Consider the following 15,573-nt stretch of genomic DNA (forward strand, 5'->3'; position numbering starts at 1 on the left):
GGTTATGGAACTGGAAAAACGACAACTTGGACAGTAACTTCTGATCTTTCTCTTGGCTGAGTTTGTCTGAGATCTGACAACCTTTTCGGAAGGATGTCTTACCCACAATAAGGTTTCCCTTACTCCTCCCCTACAGAGGTCGAATTGGTCCCTGCCTTTAAAAGGCGCAAAAGGCATTTACTACTAAGATAAGATATTTATTTCAAAAAACGTCTATCAATAATTCGCATTTCGGAGTCATAAAACCAAAAAATAAAAAATCATAAAAAAGCACAAAAACTAAAAAAAAAACTGGCAAACCAATGCCAAAAACAACAATGTCCGAATGGCAAAACCATTCCTTAGTCAACAACAACAAAAAATGAAGTGGCAAAATGTCAGAAACTGAAAAAGGTAAAAAACTAAAAAAGAGTAAAATAAAATTAACGTTAAAAAGGTTTAAAAGATAATATAAAGGGGGAGGAAACAAAAAAAAATCGAACGAACAAAAAACTTGGGTATCACCAGTACCAAAGAGAAAAAAAAAGAAGGAAATCTAGCGGTTTATTTTATCCTTAATGAAGGGTACAAAGGTTTTTTCATGCTTGGAGGTCAAGCAACCGATAGGGGACAATATAGGAACGGGTTCAGAAACAGCACGTGGCAGGCGGTGTCTGGTTGGGGAGTGTCTTTTGGGGAAAATGTTTTCCGTACGAGGGTTTGTTCTTGCTTTTTTCGCAAAACTGAGGCACAACGTTCCTCTCCTGTGCTCAAGAGTTTCTAACTTTAGAAGGAGCAAGTATGGTACCTTACCTTCTTTAAAAATTATTCTCAGGGCTCTTTTTTGAATGGATTCAATTTTTTCTGATTCATCACGGGAGATACCAGGATGCCAAACTGGACAAGCATATTCAAGATGCGTTGCAACGACTGTTCCAGAAATTCCCATCTGTCGGGAAATTCCTTAGCGAGGCTATTTATCATAACAGAAAACAGGAGGAGAGGACCTAGGAGAGTACCTTGGGGTACTCCATTGTGGACAGGGAGGGGACTGGAATAATGACTGATATTTGACCACTTGTGATCTATTTGAAAAAAAGGAGGCAACCAATTTAACCAGAAAAGAATCAATATTAAAATCAGTTATAAGTTTCTCAACTAAAATATTGTGGTTAACAAGGTCAAATGCTTTTTGAAGGTCAATGGAATTAAATTTTGCCAGCAATTAGGGGTTTCGAGAATTTTTCCAATTGTCTCAATAAGAAAAACAATGTAATCGGAAGTAGAAGTGGATTTGATGTTCCCGTATTATCTAAGGTCAGTGAGAGGTAGGATTTTTTCCTTTAGGCAGTTTTTCCTTTAGGCTTTAAGGAATCTTTCATATAGTTTAGAGAATATAGGAGTGAGTGAAATAGGACGAACACCTTTAAAACCAGGTTTTCCGTCTTTCTTTTTCAAGGGGGTTATGAAACCTTGTTTTCAAATTTCCGGATATTGGCCAGGCTCAGTAATTTCATTGAAAATAACAGACAAGGGTTTTGAAAGGAAGTCACTGAAAGCACTAATTAAAGGAAAAGGGACATAAGGGACTAAGTTTGGGTGAGATCTGACAAACTCTTCTGGGTATTGCTGTGATGACATGAGTTTAATTTATTTTGGGTCCTGGTGCCCATGAAGCCTAACTAGGATAATAGCTCTAACTTGCTAATAAGTTTCAGTTCGATAGTTGGGCTAGGCAAATGTGCAGAACACAGGCTAAGTTTTAAAAATATATAGACAAGAATATATACTTGGTGGTTCTCACAAAAGTACTTTATCTTCTTCTTTGGCCCGGTGTAAAGCTAAAGAAAAATAAATAAAAGAAAAAGAATATTTGTAATTAATTTTTTATGTAAAATTCTTAATTTTGCTAAGTATCGCTAGATGCTTTTTTTTCTCACAGACAAGTTTGAGTTTTCTTCAATCAGTTTTCCATACTCTCTTACTTACGGACCGGGATTTACACATAGCCCACTAGGCCCGAGCATAGGGGCGCACAATGCCAAGGGGCGCAAAAAAACCCAGCGATTTTTGTTTCTTAACAAAAACTGGACTTATCTGATTTATCGTCCAAGTGCCAGGGGCACTCTACTGCTGCGCTGCCTGTTCACAGAAAATTGATTTTAAAACAATACAGGAATTCCGTAGCAACTTATTAACTGCCAGATGTCTCCCAAGAATGGCAGCTGAGAGCTCGGTATCATCTCTTTCTTGCATCACTTTTGGCATCACTTCGGCACCACTCATCAGTTGCCGTCTGTTCAGAGCTTCCACTATCCCCGAATTTCGGGAAATTTCCCCGTAAATCTCTGTCTCCCCGAAAAAAAAAATATAGGGGTGATTTAAATCCAGCCTTGCTTAATTAATCTTTAATTGTTTGAAAAGAAGTACGATATCTGATCACATCGATGTTGATAAATTTAAGGCTGTATCTAGAGGATAGGGGGAGGGTCTCTAGGTCGGAACTACTCTACAAAATCGATGACAATCGCATAAAACTCCGGTAGTTATATAAAAATACGTACTTTTTGGTTATTCAATGGCTGTAAAAAACATTTTTTGTTGTCTCTGGGAGGGGGGGGGGGTAATTTTATATGCTTAATACTTAGCCTGTTTTGACTTGTTATTTTACTACTTTGTATTATGTTTTAGTGATAAAGTGACCCACTTAGTTGTCCGAGCAAGCCATGGTTGTGTTGAAGCATCAGTCGAGATCTATATAGCTATTGCGAAAGGTCTGTGGATTGTTGAGGAATCTTGTAAGTCATTTTTATCTTTTTTGTTTGATGTTCATTTACAGCTATATACAGAAACAGAATTGATTAAAAATAGCAATAATACTCTCGGTCATCCTCTGAACTCCTCGATTTTTTTGATTTTTTTTTTTTTAGTAATAATTAATAGAGCACCAAGGGCGTCATAATAGAATTATTTTCACAGAAAGCTGTGATTTTCTACGATTTTTTCTTTGGCTTCTTGAAAACTATGAAGTTTTTAAGGCAGTAATAGATTTTCGTCAGTGTTGCCACGTTGAACCGTTAAGGAATGAAGCTTTGAATATATTGGGTTGGAAGATGAGCGTTCGCAGCTATGTTGGCCTCAGGCCACTTGATACTGCAATGAGTTATAAAAATGCACTTTTTAATTGTATGTGACGTTAGATGTATTTTTCAGTTTAAAAATTTAGCTGGTTTGCTTTTTTTGCCGCTTTTATATATTTGTAACTCGTTTCTAAAAAATACAATGGGAATGGGAGTTGGGGGGGGGGGGGTGGCAGGCTTTCGCGCACCCTTCCTGTTTACCTTCCTCGGATTCCTCCAGATACTCATTTGGAGGTGAGCTGACTCTGGTTAAGCTTACAGAGTCATGCCACTGACCTCCGCTCCAAACGAACAATCAGCAACACCAGGACTCGAAACCTTGTTCTCGCGGACAAACGATTTCAAGTCCAGCGTGCCAACCACTCGTCTAGGACAGCTGAAGAACTATAGACTTGTTGCTATTTTATCCACTGCTTCTAAAGTTTTGAAAAGATAATAAAAAGTGGACTTAATTCATTTTTGGCATTTAATAAGTTCTTTCTCCTACTCAATATGGAGATTTAGTGATAAATCAAGGGAGCAACTACCACTACTACTAAAAAGTCACCGCAGCACCAAGCCGCCTGAGGCCAACACAGCTACGCGTGGTCCTCCTCCATCGTAATCTTTTCAAAGCTTCTCTCTTTACATCCTCCCAGGTAGTTCCCATTTCCTTTAAATATTTCTTTGTGACATCCACCCACCCCAACCGCGGATGACCTGCTTTCTGTTTAGCCCTAGACGGTTGGCCGAAAAGGACAATCCTCGGCAATGTGTCATCCTTCATCCGCAAAACGTGCCCTAGCCATCTCAATCTTTCTCTCATTATAGCTCTAGAAAGTGGGATTGACCCTCACTTTTCGTACAGCCTACTGTTTGAAATACGTTCAGTCAGCCCGGTACCCACGACGATCCGTATGCAATTTCTCTGGAAAACATCTAGCAAATCTAGCTAGAGAAAATCCCAGGCTTCAGAACCATAGTTGACCACTGTCATCACTGTAGCTTCCAATATAATAATCTTGGTTGGCAGACTCGTCTTCCTATTCTTCCAAACTGCTTCCACGGTCTTTACTAATAATACTACCAAGGTAAGTGAAGCTGTTCACCTGATTTATTTTTTGTTACCCAACGTCACCTTTTCATCTTCACTTATTCCTATCCTTAGTCACTTAGTCTTCCTAACATTAATTTTTAAACTTCTTCTAGCTCCCTGAGCTTGCAAAACCTCTAAACGTTCATTCATTCTGCTCACACTTTCATCTAGGATACTTAAATCATCAGCATAATCTAAGTCCAGAAGAGTTTTTCCACCCGATTTGATTATGTGGTCTCCCATTGCCTTTCCTGTGCTCCTTAAGACAAAATTCATCAAACTGATCCATATAAAGGGGGATAGAACACAACCCTGATTAACTCCTGATTTAATACGAAACCAGCTGAAAACCTCATTTCCTACCTTAACCGAAGCAGTGTTATTCTCATACATAGCACTAATCACTTTAATGTATTGTCTGGCATACCATATAAATATAAGATCTTTGCTAAAGCTCTTTTATCAACAGAATCGAACGCTTGCTCATAATCTATAAAAATGAGTATCAAAGGTGTTTGATAACTCCGGCATTTCTCAATTATTAGCCTAAGAGTGAAAATTTGGTTGACATATCCTTTAACTGTTCTAAAATCGCACTGTTCTTCTCTTATAACTTTGTCTACAGCATCTCTCAGTCTAAAAAGTATCATATTATTAAGTCATTTGCTACCAACAGAGACTAGACTAAGGCCTCGATAATTACCACACTCACTCTTATCACCTTTCTTATGCAGTGGTTTAATTAAGGTTTTTCCTAAAATCGTCAGGTACTTCCCCTTTTTAAATAAGCATATTCATAATCTGCAGTAACTTATTTCTAATCTCAAAACCACCATATTTAAGAAACTCATTTACTACACTATCAACAGCTGGAGCCTTATTGTTTTTAATCTTTTTAGTACTGTCGCTAATCCTTCCTCAAAAAAAAGATCTTCCTTCACGTCCAAGGTATCACAAACTTTTTCATTTTCCTCTGTATCTTTTCCTCCAACTCTATCTCGGTTTAAAACAATTTCAAAAAGTTCTGCCCATCTCTCTTTAGCTCTTTCCTTATCATTAATTGTGGCCCCGTTCCTATCTTTAACTGGGACAAGTCCGGACTGACTACTCCCTCTCAATTTACTAACATGCCAATAAAATATTTTACTATTATGCCGTCTAGCTGCATCTTCCAGATCCTCGGCAATTTCATCCATGGCCTACACTCCACACCTCCTTAGTTTATATTTTAATGCTTTCTCCAGTTTCTTTACATTCTTTTTGTTTTCATATGATCCATCACTCGGATAATTCTTGTACGAGTCCCTTCTCCTGTCTGTTGAACATAAAGCCTTTTTACTCTACTCTACTAATATTCCTAGCTGCTCTCCTAACTTTCTTCCCTAAGACACCATCAACAACTTCACAAATTGTTTTCCTAAAATTAGTCCATCCATTTTCCGAAGTGTCAAATTTTAAAATCTCTAGTTTAGTATTCAATTGTTCTTGGAAAGTTTCTCTCAAATCCTGGAGTCTACCAACATCATAACTTCTCGGGAGGTAGTTACCCTTCCGAAATTTCAGCTTTAAATTAACCCTAGACACTACTAGATGGTGGTCTTTACTTTTAACATCAACAACAGGACTCCTATATACCCTAGTATCTTGTATTGATCCTGCCAGTTTTCGGTTTAAAATAACATAATCAATAAGTTTTGCTGTCTTACCATCACGTGAATACCATGTTAACTTATAGGCCATTTTATGACCAAACACCTTATTGGTCAAAACTAAATTGTCATGCTTACAAAATTGCAGCAGTCTGTAGTCATTACTATTTTGGAACTCAAATCCTGGACTCTACCGAATCCATAACTTCCCGGGAGGTAGTTACCCTTCCGAAACGTCAGCTTTAAATTAACCCTAGACACTACCAGATGGTGATGCTTACTTTTCAAGTCAGTAACAGCACTGCAATTTGTCCTAGTATTTTGTATTAATCCGGCCAGTCTTCGGTATACAATAACGTAATTACTAAGATTAGCTGTCTTACCATCACGTGAATACCATGTTAACTTATAGGCCATTTTATGACCAAACACCTTATTGGTCAAAACTAAATTGTCATGCTTACAAAATTGCAGCAGTCTGTAGCCTACTATTTTCTTTTCCTACACCGAAGTTACCTTGGCTAGAATACCATCTATCCCTATTTCTACCGACCTGGCCGTTAAGATCTCCCAATGAAAACACCATATATATTCATGCTTACAAATATTATGCTACTACGGAGAGGTAAGCCATAATCGATAAATTAGCTAGGAAGAGGTTTTCAGCCCGAAAACACCCACCAAAACAGACCAAACCCAGAAGAATTATCCATTAATCAGAATCCAGTGTAAAAACTATGTTGTTTACTAGGCTATAATTTCCTCGAGAGGCGCCACTCCTCAAGTGGGGATAGTGTTGACCACAAGGTTCCCAGTCTTGCAGGTAGCCCAAAAGGGTCGAGGAAGTCCTTTGCAGAGGCCGCTGTCCATAGATCTAGATCTTGCGCCCTGTCACAGTTGTCCTATAGAGGGTAGACTTGTATATATTGATTCTCGTTGTTGATTGTCGCGGCAGACTTGTATATATTGATTCTCGTTGTTGATTGTCTTCTAACTGCAGATAATGTGAGCTTCTTCTTGATTGCATGGCTTCTGGTTAGGTTCGGTACAACGACCCTGATGAGGGGTCAAATAAGCAATAACAATTGAGTTAAAAAAGTTTGACGTGAATTCGGTTCCTCCTTCCTGTTAATACATCAAAGAATCATCCATTTTATACGGTTTATATGGATTTGATTTGTAAACACAATTTGCTTTAGCGTTTCAGAATTAGAAAGAATTTAGTGTTCGTCATCTGTCCCAAAATCTAACTTTTTTAAGCTTAAATCTAACTTTGTGTTGTTCTTTGTCTTTTTCTTTAGATGACTAACTAGGTTTTTTTCCTTTTTTTCAGTTATTAAAGGCTCCCGGATGTGGAGTCGAAATATTCAGATTTTTTAATTAATTAATGCTGTTTTGTTGCTTTTGTTTTTAGTACGTTTCAGTACGCCTGTCACTGCTTTTTTTTAAATTAAACCTGTTTTTTCTCTCTTAATCTTTCTCTTGTAAATGGAAAAGCAGTGTGGTTTAAGAAATTATTTGGGCTATATATTTGCACACAAGGGGGGGGGGGGTAAAGTATAGCGGGTCTGCATGCAAAATGTATTAGGTACAATTATTCTGCATATTATGAAGTGAGAATTGTTTTCTAACTTTGTCTAGATACTTTATCTGATCCCCCTAATGTGCAAATATATAGCCCAAATTCAGGCACGTACGCAGGAATTTGTTTCGGGGGGGGGGGGGGGGATGGGGGCAATTTGTTTTGGGGGGGGGGCCAAATCCTTCAAACCCATTATTCTGTGAGAAAAATCAGAAAATTATGGGAAAATGAAAATAATAGTGAGATTTCAGGGGGGCCGGGCCCGGGGCCCCCCCCCCCCTGCGTACGTCCCTGCCCAAATTATATATTTCCTGTTTATGTTGTCACTTGTCTTTGACTTACCTCACGCTAAGCTGAAACTAGCGAAAAAAAATGGTTCTACAGTGCGTCAATGGATTAAGAATTTGAGTGTGGTCGCCATAACAGATAAGTACCCAAAAGTGTTATTTCTTTATGTTAATGCTGAATCCATCTCTATATATTATTTATTTCTTTTTTTTTAATTAAAGGGATAAGAGAGTCAAGCAAAAAGAACGAAATTCTTGATCCGGCTTTGTTTGAGGTGGATGGGATTGCTGGTTCAGAGTCAAAGGATGCAGTGGCAAGGGCGCGAAGGAATTCTGAATATCAGGTAATTGTTTGGTAATTAATTAATAAAAATAATCTAATTCTGAATAACCAAGGTACTGCTCAAATAATGGACAAGGAAAGTGTTTTGAACCCCAAACCTTTGCCAATCTTGATTTATAATGTTTTAAATATTTGAAAATATATTCCTTAAATTTAGGGAAAAAATCCTGGTATGGCTTAATATCTTGCTGAAACAACACAATTTATTTATTTATTAACTGAAAACCCGTCTACAAAAACTTGAAAAGGTCGGAGCAAAATGAGAAAAAAAAGAAAAGAAAACAATATTACGAGACAAATATCGACAAAACCATTAAAAACCAATGAAGAACTTCAATTATAAATAAATCAAGGATAGAATAAGAATAAGAAAAAAATCAAAGCGAAGCAATTCCCAGGATAAAATAAGAACAAAACCAAACAAAGCAAGTGTAAATACACACATACAACATGAAGATATTCAAACATAAATATATATATATAAAAAAATAAAAAAAAAAATATATAAATAAATCAACAGCAGACGAAGCTATTGCACTAGAAGTGGGCCTAGCTCATGAGCGGCTACTTTTCTATTGTGTTTTCCAATAATTCGAGATATAGCTATATCGGGTCTACAATTTTGTATTTTTTAACTATAGGTGAGTTCCTGTGCCAAGGTGGTAGATGTAGTAAATATTTTGTAAAACGGAAAAACAGCAAACGGATTTGTGACTTTTCAGATTTTGTAAATATTTTCCAAAATGGGGCAATGTACAATATATGGAGGAGGGCTACTGCATTGAACAGGCTAGCTAAGAGATGACGATTGAAGTGGAACTTCCAAGTGACAATAGAGGCGTAAAAGGCTTAAATTTGACGGTTAAAATGCTCGATGAGAAGAGATCTTGTGTCACGTAAAGAGGACCCGATGGGGAGCCCTAAGTCTACTATATGACCAGCAGGCTGAACCGTTGAGTTCCCAAGTGCTATTGAAGTGGTTGTAGGACTCTTCCAGTTGAAAAGAACTATTTCGGACTTCGCTGAATTGAACTGAAGCCCAACCTTGAGGTATTCATCTTGAAGGATAGCAAAGATTTCACTGATTCGCTGTAGCGTACGACTGAGATTCAGAATATCATCCGCGTAGCACACAAACGACAGATTAATAGATGCCAAAATTAAAGAGCTTAAAGAGCAGGGGCATTGGTCTTGAGCCTCAAGGATGTAATAATTGATGAAATTGGAGGAAGAAACTGCATCTTGTCGAGCGCCCTGTAAGACTGGTATGAGCCTTTTCCAAGGAATCGGAGGCAAATTTTTATCTGGTGGAAGTTGCAGTTGAATGGATATCCGTGTATACATATCCCTAAATATACGAATTATATCCGGGCTCATTCCACGCCTACCAGCTTTAAGAAACATTGCAGAGTGAATGAGTGAGTCAAATGCGCGTCTTACGTCGTGGCCAGCAAGAACTAGACTTTCTCCCGCAGAATCGACATCAATAAGAGTATTTGCTACTATAGTGAGAGTGTCAGCAAGACCAGTTCCTCGTTTGAAGGCAAGTTGATTTGGAAGTGTATAGTACGTTGCTTCGAGTTCATCCCTAAAGAGAAGCTTGAAAAGCTTACAAAGAGAGGTTGCGACGGTGATGGGCCGAAACGAGGTACACTGGGGTATTGCTTTTCCCTTTTTTGGGATCGGAGTAAGGTCACCGATACAGAATGTTGAGGGCACAGCGCATGAGTGGATATCATCTGCATTAGCAGTGTGAGGTGTTGGGTTAAAAGAGGGCTTCCGTTCTTTAGATGCATAGCTCCCACACATTCAAAGCCGCTGGAAGACTTCCACTATAATTTTTGGGTTGCTTTTTCTATTGCACGAGTCGTCACGGTGTAATGGGTTTTCGGCGAAGAAACTAAGAAGGTGTCTAATTTTTTATCATACTGATCGTGAAGATGGGGATCGGGAAACGAAAAATCCGATTCAAAGTGAGCATACCATTCATCGTCAAGAATATCAGAGGGATGCACAGAGGGAGCGTGGTTACGTGAATGGGAAACAAATTTGAAGAGTAGTGCACGGTCATATCTGGCTCTAACAGAGTTCCGATCGACAAGCATCTTCCGTTGAAAAGCAACTTGCGATTTCTTTGGAGAGGAACTGCTTGGCTCTCGACAAAACGAAGGGCATGGCAAATCTCGGCAGAATACATGTCCAGGCTAAGGCGTGTTTCTTTTTTCGATAAATTATCTGAAATCTGTTGAAGATGAAAAACGGTACTCGAATTTTATTTACGATAAAATCCGAAGAAGAATTGAAAGTTCACTATTGATTTTCAAACAATCACGCGAAAGTGGAGGTGTTGGAGGATTAGTTTGGTGTGTATGCTGGGGTGGTGTGTGAATTGTAATGGAAGATGAAATGGGAAAATGGTCCGATAGCTGGTATTCACTCAATACAGAAACTTCTTTCGTCTTGAGGTTGCAAGATATCGCGATGTGATCCAGATTAGATGTATGAGATGATGTGTGAATGTAAGTAAAATTGGAATCCTTATGAGCCACTCTAACCCAATCACCAAATATACCCCTAATGAGGATTGTTCGCGGCGATTCTTGGCTATCCCTTTCCGTTAAATTACAATTAAAGTCTCCAGCTACTATACACGACAGCCCTAAACGCTTAACTTTATCAAGGTACGAACCTAATTTCTCACACGATATAGCAAAACGACGCTCGGACTCATCACTACAATAATCAGTAGGTAAATAAACGTTAATAAATGCACATCCATGAACTCGGACAGCCAAGAAGTGATCACTTGTTTCGAAGAGGCTAGAGGAAAGGGAAACACATACAAAAGTCCGGAGGCCCCCTGACGGCCTGCCTCTATTCTTACCCTGTTGAGCAGGTACATCGTAAGACAAAGACTCCTGCAGCTTAAGTAAATTTACACTATACTTAATTAGGAAATGTTCTTGTATAAAAATTACATTATAATTCGCACGAAAACCATTAAGTACAGGAAGTCTATTCGCAAAAGAGCCTTTGATCTTCTGGTCTAAGCCCTAAAAATAAGGAAAAGGTAGAAATGCTAGCTTTGTAACACCTTCCTATGGTATTTTTTGGCCATGAATTCATTTCTGTAAGTTTCGTTCACGTGACTTGGCTGTTTTCTGAGATATCAAGAAGCCCCTCAGCTAGAACTCTACCTGAGATCGGTGTTTTATTGGGTAACTAAAATACATTCTGGATAAATTGGGTAAGTAAAATAACTATATATAAATCATATATTGGATAAATAAAAACAAATTAAGCTGTATAAATAAAAAGTAAAACTCTTAATTACGACATTGATAAACATACATATATTATGCATATATATATATATATATATATATATATATATATATATATATATATATATATATATATATATATATATATATAATATATATATATATATATATATATATATATATATATATATATATATATATATATATGTATATGTATATATATATATATATATATATATATATATATATATATATATATATATATATATATATATATATATATATATATATATACATATATATATATATATATATATATATATATATATATATATATATATATATATATATATATATATATATATATATATATATATGTATATATATATATATATATATATATATATATATATATATATATATATATATATATATATATATATCTCTTTTTCGCTGTCCTAAATAAAAGTAACCTGTCATTTATATATTTTCATTTCATTTAATATATGAAGAAAAATGTAATTTGGTCTAAGAAATTGTTTTTTATTTTAAGATTTATGTTTTTATTGATTAATATTTTTGTTCTCTGTCGCTATCCGTTTATTCCTAATAACCCATCCTATAGAACTCATCTATATACTGTGTATTATTTAATATTTTTTACTGCTAGAAGGAAGAACTGGGCCTGAAATACTGGAAATAAATGGTCTTATTATAAATAAAAATAGGCCGAAGACCATATTTCAAAAACACGTTGTTTTCATTTAATTTTGGGGTAAATCAACCTTGAATTATGGTTGCGGATTAATGGGTCACAATTTCAAGAAAACATTTTTGTTTTTATTCGTAAATTAATGAGTCACAAATTCACAAAATTACTTTTTGGATTTCTTCGCGAATTAATGGGTCACAGCTTCACGAAATCACATTTTGGTTTTATTCACGAATTAATGGGTCACAACTTCACGAAATCACTTTTTGGTTTTATTCGCAAATCAATGGGGACAAATTCACGAAATCACTTTTTGTTTTTAGTCGCGAATTAATGGGTCACGAAGTCACTTTTTGGTTTTATTCACGAATTAATGGGTCACAACTTCACGAAATCACTTTTTGATTTTATTCGCAAATTAATGGATCACAAATTCATGAAATCACTTTTTGGTTTTATTCGGAAATTAATGGGTCACAGCTTCACGAAATCACTTTTTGGTTTTATTTGCGAATTAATGGGTCACAAATTCACGTAATCACTTTTTGTTTTTAGTCGCGAATTAATGGGTCACAAATTCACGAAATCACTTTTTGTTTTTAGTCGCGAATTAATGGGTCACAACTTCACGAAGTCACTTTTTGTTTCTAGTCGTAAATTAATGGGTCGCAACTTCACTAATTCACTTTTTGGTTTTATTCGGAAATTAATGGGTCACAGCTTCACGAAATCACTTTTTGGTTTTATTTGCGAATTAATGGGTCACAAATTCACGGAATCACTTTTGTTTTTAGTCGCGAATTAATGGGTCACAAATTCACGAAATCACTTTTTGTTTTTAGTCGCGAATTAATGGGTCACAAATTCACGAAATCACTTTTTGTTTTTAGTCGCGAATTAATGGGTCGCAAATTAACGAAATCACGTTTTGGTTTTGTTCGCGAATTAATGGGTCACAAGTTCACGAAATCTCTTTTTGGTTTTATTCGCGAATTAATGGGTCACAAATTCACGAAATCACTTTTTGGTTTATTCACGAATTAATGGGTCACAAATTCACGAAATCACTTTTTGTTTTTAGTCTCGAATTAATGGGTCACAACTTCACGAAATCACTTTTTGGTTTTATTCGCAAATTAATGGGTCACAAATTCACGAAATCACTTCTTGTTTTTAGTCGCGAATTAATGGGTCACAAATTCACGAATTCACTTTTTGGTTTTATTCGCGAATTAATGGGTCACAAATTTACGAAGTGACTTTTTGGTTTTATTCTCGAATTAATGGGTCACAGCTTCACGAAATCACTTTTTGGTTTATTCACGAATTAATGGGTCACAAATTCACGAAATCACTTCTTGTTTTTAGTCGCGAATTAATTGGTGACAAATTCATGAAATCACTTTGGATTTATTCGCAAATTTATGGGTCACAAGTTCACGAAATCACTTTTTGGTTGTTTTATCAATCAACCGTTGTTTTCATTGATTACGGTATATCGTTTAACCTCTTTTTCTTTTTTTTGTCAGCTGTATTAAATATAATTGCGATAAATCGAGATTGAAGCCTGTAGTCCTGTCATGGTAGTGTTACGATGAACCCTTTAAAAATCAAGGGTTAAATTCCTTCAACGTGTGCAAAATTGCAAATTTACAATGTTGGAGAAGAAGCATCAACTAAAACACCCTTTTTCCCTCAAAACCTCCTCATACTGAATGCTTCTTTATACTGTATTTTTATACTTTTTTACTCTTCTTCTTTACAATATGTTTATTTAATGCTTATTACAAATAGAGGAAAATCAACCATCATAGGTCTAGCTTTTTTTGATTTTTAAAAAGTCTTAAACTTTTCTTTCAGATGCCAGGACTATTTAGAGGATGTAATATCTATCTTCATGGCAACTTTCAGCGCTTTAAGAAGGAAGAACTAGTTGATTTAATCCGACAGTGTGAAGGTACTGTACTTAATCGAGCACCGGATCCTGAGCGAATTTCTGCTAATGAAAGAACTGTTCCTTTCCACGCCAGTCCAGATTCAGAAGTGTTTCAGTGTTGCCACTTTGTAATTTTTGACCCATCTTTTCGGGCTCCTGAAATGAAGTACAAAATGTGCCATATTAAGACTTTGCCAGTAAACTGGCTCCTTGACAGTGTTGAAAATTTTAGACTGATGGATATTCTGAAACTGGAATATATTATATAAAATGTTTAAATTTAATGGCTTTTTTTCGTTAACTGTAGTATGAAACCAAGTATGTTTTATTCAAAGTTGAATACTGCTGATATCGAAGAATCCTATTTTTCTCTTTTTGGGTGTATTACGCCCTCTATAGTTAATGAGGGATTTTTATCTATGTATTTTCTTGGCAATACTTATAACCGAACATCCATACAGCCATTCCTGTGTATTCTGCCTAAGGGAAATTTAAATAATCTTTTGATTTTCATTTTAATATTGCCGAAATTTGGAGTTTTGTAATGTAATGTCTTTGTTGGTAGTAAACCATTAAACTTATTTTTAAATTCATTTGGAATTGTAGAAAGTCAATTTAGAACATTGTTGTTGTCACAGTTTATTGTAGCAAGATTGGAAACTGAGCGAATAAATTTGAAAAAAAAACTAAGCTGCTACCTAGTGGCTTAAAAAGTAGATGCATTGAGCTTACAAAAACAAAGATTATTTGTAAATTGGAAAATATGATTTGTGAAATTACGATACATGATACAGGCCTTCAAGTGTATTCCGCCTAAGGGAGATTTAAATCATCTTGAAATTTTTAATTTAAATTTGCTGAAATTTCGATTCTTGTAGTATAAGGTTTTTGTTGGTAGACCCCGAAGCTGCGCCGAAAAGTCGGCGGCGCGAAAAGCCGAGCTTGCATCCGCGCGCTGACGCCACCGCTGATTCTATCGGCGGTGGCGCCACTAATACGCCACCGTTTTTTTTTTTCTTTATCTCTTTTTGCTTATGGATATCGACCTCTGGGCTTCAACCGTCATCCCGGCTAATCTGTTTCTTAAAGATAAATACTGTCATCTTGGGCTCGCCATGTATTTCGGATCGTAGGAAGAAGAAGAAGAAATTTTTCTTGAAACAAAAATTCTACCATCCACTTCAAAATTCTGTTCATTTTTATTTCTGATTTTTTGGATGAAAAGAGATAGGTAAAAGAGCATTAGGCAACTCAAAATGTTATCATAGGCAGCGCAAACGCGCTGCCTAAGTAAAGAACAATGTTGGCACAATATATTATTTCGTTTTTTTCTTCTTCTTTTTTTCATACCAGGGCAATTGTATCAAAGGATTTGTCGTAGAAACTTCGAAAAGGGCTCATTCGATTGGAAATTGGAATAGCTTATGCCCTTTTTAATAGTCGAAAGTGATTGAAAGGCAACTAACACACCTTTCATGCCCACCATTTCCTCAAACACATTCAATCAGAATTCTAAAGTAGCTATTTTGCTTAGCGTAACTGATTTCCACAGAATAAATATGTGTTTGCGGAGGTTACTCCCCCAT

At 36.1% G+C, this 15,573-nt stretch overlaps 1 protein-coding gene across 1 annotated transcript in view; it reads left to right on the forward strand.

The window, feature by feature from the left end:
* Positions 1-14,574, forward strand: part of LOC148951631 (BRCA1-associated RING domain protein 1-like) — a 50,284-nt gene extending 35,710 nt beyond the window's left edge. The window contains exons 8-10 of the mRNA XM_089090392.1: positions 2,671-2,777; positions 7,935-8,056; positions 13,912-14,574. Coding sequence (XP_088946518.1) covers positions 2,671-2,777; positions 7,935-8,056; positions 13,912-14,256 — 574 coding nt within the window. The 3' untranslated portion in view covers positions 14,257-14,574. The remainder of the gene's footprint in view (positions 1-2,670; positions 2,778-7,934; positions 8,057-13,911) is intronic.
* The last annotated feature ends 999 nt before the right edge of the window (positions 14,575-15,573 follow it).

This window comes from Artemia sp. Qi Xiang Cuo, chromosome 6, assembly GCF_049724085.1.
Source record: "Artemia sp. Qi Xiang Cuo chromosome 6, ASM4972408v1, whole genome shotgun sequence".
Classification (NCBI taxonomy): domain Eukaryota; kingdom Metazoa; phylum Arthropoda; class Branchiopoda; order Anostraca; family Artemiidae; genus Artemia; species Artemia sp. Qi Xiang Cuo.